Raw genomic sequence first — 6,000 nt, forward strand, 5'->3', positions numbered from 1 at the left:
TCACTTCTGCTGTCCTGGTGACATGAATAGACTCAATTTGTTACATGTTCTCAGGAGTATTAAGCACATCAAGGTAACTCTACAAATGCCTGTCGCTTCCAATTGACCATGCTGATCTACCTATTTAACTATATATGTATTTCACTATTTATAGGATTTAAATTATTCTTTAATGTATAATAATAGGTGTACCTTCCTTTTGTGTTTAATAGAAATATATGTGCTTTACATTTATTACATTTTTTATTTTTTGTTCATTAAATGTTTGTGTAGAAAAATTCTTGTATTTGTTTCTTATTGAAAGAAGAAACAAGTCCAATTACAACCTGATGAAAGAAATGCATTGTAGAACTCATTGACTCATTATTTAATGATTCACATTAGAAGTAAAACCATAGACTTCCTTGAAGCCAGTTCGTATGGTGTCATCAGGATAAAGGCGAACATAACAAATCCAATGCTCTGTCTGTATCTTTGAGTTTTGTAGGAAAACCAACCTCCAAACGATAGTCACAGGGAAGTAGTACCATTTAAGTTAAAGGGTAGAATGAGAAGAAGGGAAAATATGAATTCTAGAAGCAGACGAGGAAACATACATGTCAGGACATAGAATCAAAAGCGCTAGATAGCTTCCAGATTAGACTGGTAGACATCCAAGTGTGAATATTCTTTATAAATGGATCCTTGAGTCTGCCATTTACAAGCCATTCCATTCATTTAAGGCCCAGCAAGGGAAGTGGTCCGAGGGCAGAGAGTGTAGAATAAGAAAAGGACTTAAAAGTGATGCCTCAAAGGTCCAGTGGATAAGGGAGAAAAGAGCCACACTGCAAACAAAGGAGGAATGGCCCTTAGGCATTAGGGTAAGAGCGAATATTGGTTAAGAGTGTATTTCAAAGCCAAAAAATGCTTCAAGGAATTGCATCATAGCAAAAGGTGAATGGAACGTGCCCCAAGGCTGGAAGTGGAGGGGGTGTGACCCAGGTATAAGCTGGTTTGACTGAATTAATCACCAAAAAACATACTGGACGAGGAGGAAAGTTGAGGAACAGAAGGGGAGCTAGTGAGTATAGATAGGAAATAGTTTTGAGAGATTTACCTTTTTTGGGCAAATTAAACTTTGATAAAAAAATGAAAAAATAATTGATATGAATGAGGTATTCTAATCTCTTCTAATGTATGAAAACCAAATATAAAAAGCAAACAAAAATTAAAGACATGCAAGTGTACAGGAACATTCTGCAAATGAAAACTACCCTGTTCTCTTAAGAGTCACGAGTAGAAAGAACGGGAGAGGATCTGAGGGCCACAGCGGCCCCCACTGGTCCCCCAGGCCACCAGAAGCCCTCAGGTGCTATGCCCAGCCCCTCTGTGGGGCTCCAGCTGGTTCCCTGTGGCAGCCTCTAGGCTCTTGGCTGTGACCTGTCTCCAGGCCTTGGGTGGCTACACAGGAGGACTTGTTGCTTCTGACACAGAGGAGGAGGGTCTGTCCTTTCCTCTGACTGAGGGACATCTCCTCTGGGACATGGTGAGTCGCCTCCAGGTCCAGAGGCCTGGGCCATCTCTGTCCTTCATGAGGTGCTCCAGCAGACCTTCACCCTCTGAGTCAAAATCAGGAGACCCATCTCTTCATATTCAAATGAAGAAATAAGGAAAGGGAAATTAAAATAAAAAAGAAAGCAGGAAAGGGACCCGGAAATGATATTCTTCACCTCCAACATTAAATCACATGCCCACGTGCTCCGTCTTTCCAAGGACTCTTCTTTCTGCTTCAGTCATAGAATTCATTGAGTTAAATTATTCGAAATTGGGGTTTAAATGTGTCTGTGAACATGAGTATCTCTAAGGGCATCCCTCCGTAGGTGAGAGGTATACTGAAGTTGTTCGCGTGTTCGTGTATTGCAGGATCCTTGGTTTCCTGTCCAACACTGAACCACTTGGAACTTTTTCCGGACCCCACAGCAGGAGCAACAACAACAGAAACAACCACAAAATGCAAGACAATTGAAAACAACAACTCTTCTGAGATCCATTCACAACTGAGGTCCCAGGGCCAGCCTCAGCACTGGCAACCAGAGAAAAAGGAGCATGCAGACAATCACACCTTACCAGGAGCAGGGATTGGGAGGAAAACGACCTGTAATTGAAGCATTGCTTGAGGCTCTGTGTGCTTACACTGGAGAGGGACCAATTCCAGGGCTCCCTAGTTACTGGAGCCCACAGGTTTGTGAGTTTTACCTTCAGAATCCTCACTAGGCTCTCTCTGTGAAGATCAGAGGAAAATCTGCTGGCTTTTCCAGCAGAGGGAGGGGGAAAGGAATCCTTCTAAAATAGTCTGAGTCTCCCTCTTCAGAGAAGTAGAGGACAAGAGATTGTGTCCCCAGGATCTTGAAGGAGGGATGTCGAGAAGAGGGGAAAGCTGACTTCCCACTGGTAGATGCGTATGTGATTTTGGAATCTCCAACATTTCACGTCCTGGAGACATTCAATCCCAATTGTTTGTTGCATATTTGGAAATCGAGGCTCGCTATTGAAAGTCCTTCTGTCTGAATGAGTGTGGAAGGAGAAAATGCCGTAAGGCTTCCGAGTACCTTTAACTTTTAAGGCTGAGAAAGAGAAGGGGAGCCTGCAAAGGCCACAGAGATGGGGCAGCCAGTGCAGGTGGGACACAACCAGGGAAGAATGATCTCCAGAAAGTTTGGAAGAAGAGAGGCTTCAGATTTTCCCAAGATGAACCTTTGGTAGTAATATATCACATGGACTCTAGGACTATGCACTTCTTCTAGCTACTGCTTGTGATCTAGTTGTTTGACCCTGAAAAACTCACTTGAGTTCTCTGAAGTTCAGTTTTCCCAAATGTGAAGTGGGGTGGAAATATTCCTAGAGTTGTTGTAATAATGGAATAGCACATTTAAATGTATCTAGTATCTTCCACTGAGTGAGAGTTTAACAAATGATGACTATTAATTTTTTCAATGACAATTCTAAGAGCAAAGTGATCTTCTCCTAGCCTCTCTGTAACTGACTGCAAACTCTTGATTCTCTAAAATACCAAACCGGGAACAGGTGGCCCATGAATGGAATGTAATTATAGACACAATAATATCATATGTATCCATATACACTGTATGGACATACACATACTCTAGACATTCTGTTAGAGCCCATTTCCCCTTCCTCCCTGCTTCCCCAGACCTCATCGTTTCACTCCCAAATCACAGTGTTTCCCTCTCCCTCAGGGTAGAAACCCCCAGTGAGCTCTGCCCTCCTCCCTCCCTCCTCAGGAGCCTCTCCTGCCCATTCATACAGCTGCTTCCTTTTCCTTTGTGGTTTCTGTCTGGCCATTTTACTTCCTATTACAAGGCCACCAAGGAAGAGCAAATGTTGTCTGAAGTTTCTAGGCTTTTCTGAAACTCTCTTCCTTTCTCCTGGTGACTATTTCTGGACCCAAGGGAATGTCCCCACTGCAGTGATGTAACAGTGGCTGTAGCAAAGGGGAAACAGGAGTGGAAGGTTGCTGTTCGGTGGCCCGTCACAATCTTTCCGGGGGAGGGGGTGCTGCCAGCGAGTGAGCAAGGTGAGCTAGACAGTGACCAAGTCTGGACACTGGGCTTGTCTTGTATGTAGAAGTCTGTCCCTGGTGGGATATCTTCTTCCGGGGAAAAAAGGCTCTTTCGTGGAATGAACTGACTCTGCGAGTGGAATAAGCCAATTTCCATGGCTTTTTATGAACTTTTACAATAATATACTGTTTTTTTTCTAAGAAAGAGCAGTTAGGTTCACAGCCAAATTTAGTAGAAGGTCCTGAGTTTTTTCCCATCCTCCCTGCTCTGTAGCTGCAGTCTCTCCCATCACCAGCATCCCCCCACCAGAGGGAACAGGTGTTACAGTTGCTTCCAACAATGTACCAAGTAGTTCTTAGGGTTGGGAACAAGTCTTCAATATTCCAAGGTGTGTGGTATGCCAAAGCTCAGCCTTGGAGCGGTCTCACAAAACCTTATCCTCAGTATTTATTGTCTGTCATTGGGTTTTCTTCCGTATCACACAAGAAGCATGGACATGGAATTTGTGGAAGATACACGAAATGCATGCAAGATAGTGTCCACCTAGGAATAACAGGAATAATCTGGGATTGGAGAACTTTTCTCCATCATTTCCTGGAAATCGATGTCTTACCTGGAGAGGTGATCTTTGCTTACTCGTGAGCTGCCATTGACTATCTGGTGGACATTGCTGATGTTTGAGCCTTGTTGTGAATCACGCTTTGAAAGAAATACAAATAGATTATACTTTATGACTTTATTCGGCAAAACTATTTCAACATATCGGTAATTCTATCTAGTGCTAATTAGAAAAAAATATTTTGAGAATAACTTGATGAGTATCAAGCAGCAAGTGAAGTTAAAAATTATTTTCTCATTGAGGCCACATAAATACAGTACACTAAGAACAAATGTCCAATAAATGATTTAATTTGTCATTGGCTGTTAGCAATTTGGAATGATTCTAAATATTTAAGTACATTGATATCATTATTATGTCTTTCTAGAAATTTTTAACTTACATTTTACTTTTATATTGCCATTGAAATAAGTAAAAACTTCGATGTCACTAATCAAATTTAGTTATCCAGTGAAGGTTCAGGAGCTTTAAAATTGAGCTTTATTTGAGCTTTCTAGTCATTCTTCACCCTGAATAAAATAAACAGAGTAAAATGGACACTTTCTTTTTTATCTATAAAGCAGAGTGTACATCCAAATCTATATAGACTGCAGGTCGGTGTTACCGAGTTTTCTTGGGAGGTTCAATTACATAAACATTGAAAAGACTGTAAAGGGAGGGGGCAATAAGAAAAAGAATCGGTTGAGAAACCCGTGCTCCAAACCCAAGTAGAAAGTGCATAATGGAAAGCAAAAAGAGAAGTAGAAAATAAGGGAAACGTTCAGAAATTGAAAACTCCAATGTCCCTTACTTAAGCCACACACCCAAGGGAAGATGGTCAGAGAACCCAGAGCCACGGTTCCCAGACTTGCCCATCCCAGCCAAGCCAGCAGCATCTGCAGGATCCCCAATGGCCCTGCCCTTTTCCTTCCTGGTAGCCCTGGTGGTGCTCAGCTGCAGCTCCCTCAGCTCTCTGGGATGTGACCTGCCTCACAGCCATGGCCTGTTCGCCTGGAGGGCCTTGACGCTCCTGGGACAAATGAGGAGAATGTCTGCTGGCTCTTGTGACAAGTACACAAGTGACTTTGCCTTCCCCCAGGAGTTGCTCGATGGCAAGCAGTTGCAGAAGGCTCAAGCCCTCTCTGTCGTCCATGTGATGAACCAGAAGATCTTCCACCTCTTCTGCATAGAGGCTTCATCTGCTGCTTGGAACGAAACCCTCCTAGAGGAGTTCTGCTCGGGACTTTCTAGGCAGCTGACCGACCTGGAAGCCTGTCCCATGCAGGAGGCGGAGGGGGCAGAGACTCCCCTCATGAATGTGGACTCCATCCTGAGGAACTACTTCCAAAGGATCTCCCTCTATCTGCAAGAGAAGCAATACAGCCCTTGTGCCTGGGAGATTGTCAGAGCAGAAGTCTCGAGCTCCTTGTTTTCATCAACGATCTTGCAAGAAAGATTAAGGAGCAAGAAGTGAGACCCGGTTCAAGATGGAAATGATTACTTCTGACTAATAATATCACACTTTCCCTCATTCTTCCGTGTCAAAGACTCTCATTTCTGCTGTTATGGTGACATCAACAGAATCCATTTGTTAAAGGTTTTCAGAAGTATTAAGCGGCATGTCAACTCTACAAGCAGTTGTCGCTTATAGTTGACCGTGCTCATGTCTATTTATCTATTTAAATATTTATTTATGTAAAGGATTTATATTTTTATATATTATTATATGCACCTGTATATATCAGCAATATAATAAAATGTACTCATGGTATGTAATCAGTTTATCTTTTTTTTTTTATTGAACTTTTACTACGGAAAGTGTTCAAAGAGTAACACAAAGTC

At 42.5% G+C, this 6,000-nt stretch overlaps 1 protein-coding gene across 1 annotated transcript; it reads left to right on the forward strand.

Moving 5' to 3' along the window:
- The first annotated feature begins 5,068 nt into the window (after positions 1–5,068).
- Positions 5,069–5,632, forward strand: LOC123842455 (interferon alpha-1/2-like). The gene has a single exon (XM_045871773.2). The coding sequence runs from the start codon at positions 5,069–5,071 to the stop codon at positions 5,630–5,632; it is 564 nt and encodes a 187-aa protein (XP_045727729.2).
- The last annotated feature ends 368 nt before the right edge of the window (positions 5,633–6,000 follow it).

Source organism: Mirounga angustirostris, unplaced genomic scaffold (assembly GCF_029215605.1).
Source record: "Mirounga angustirostris isolate CCGP_5_RB_7025 unplaced genomic scaffold, mMirAng1.0.hap1 SCAF_15, whole genome shotgun sequence".
NCBI classification, from domain to species: Eukaryota; Metazoa; Chordata; class Mammalia; order Carnivora; family Phocidae; genus Mirounga; species Mirounga angustirostris.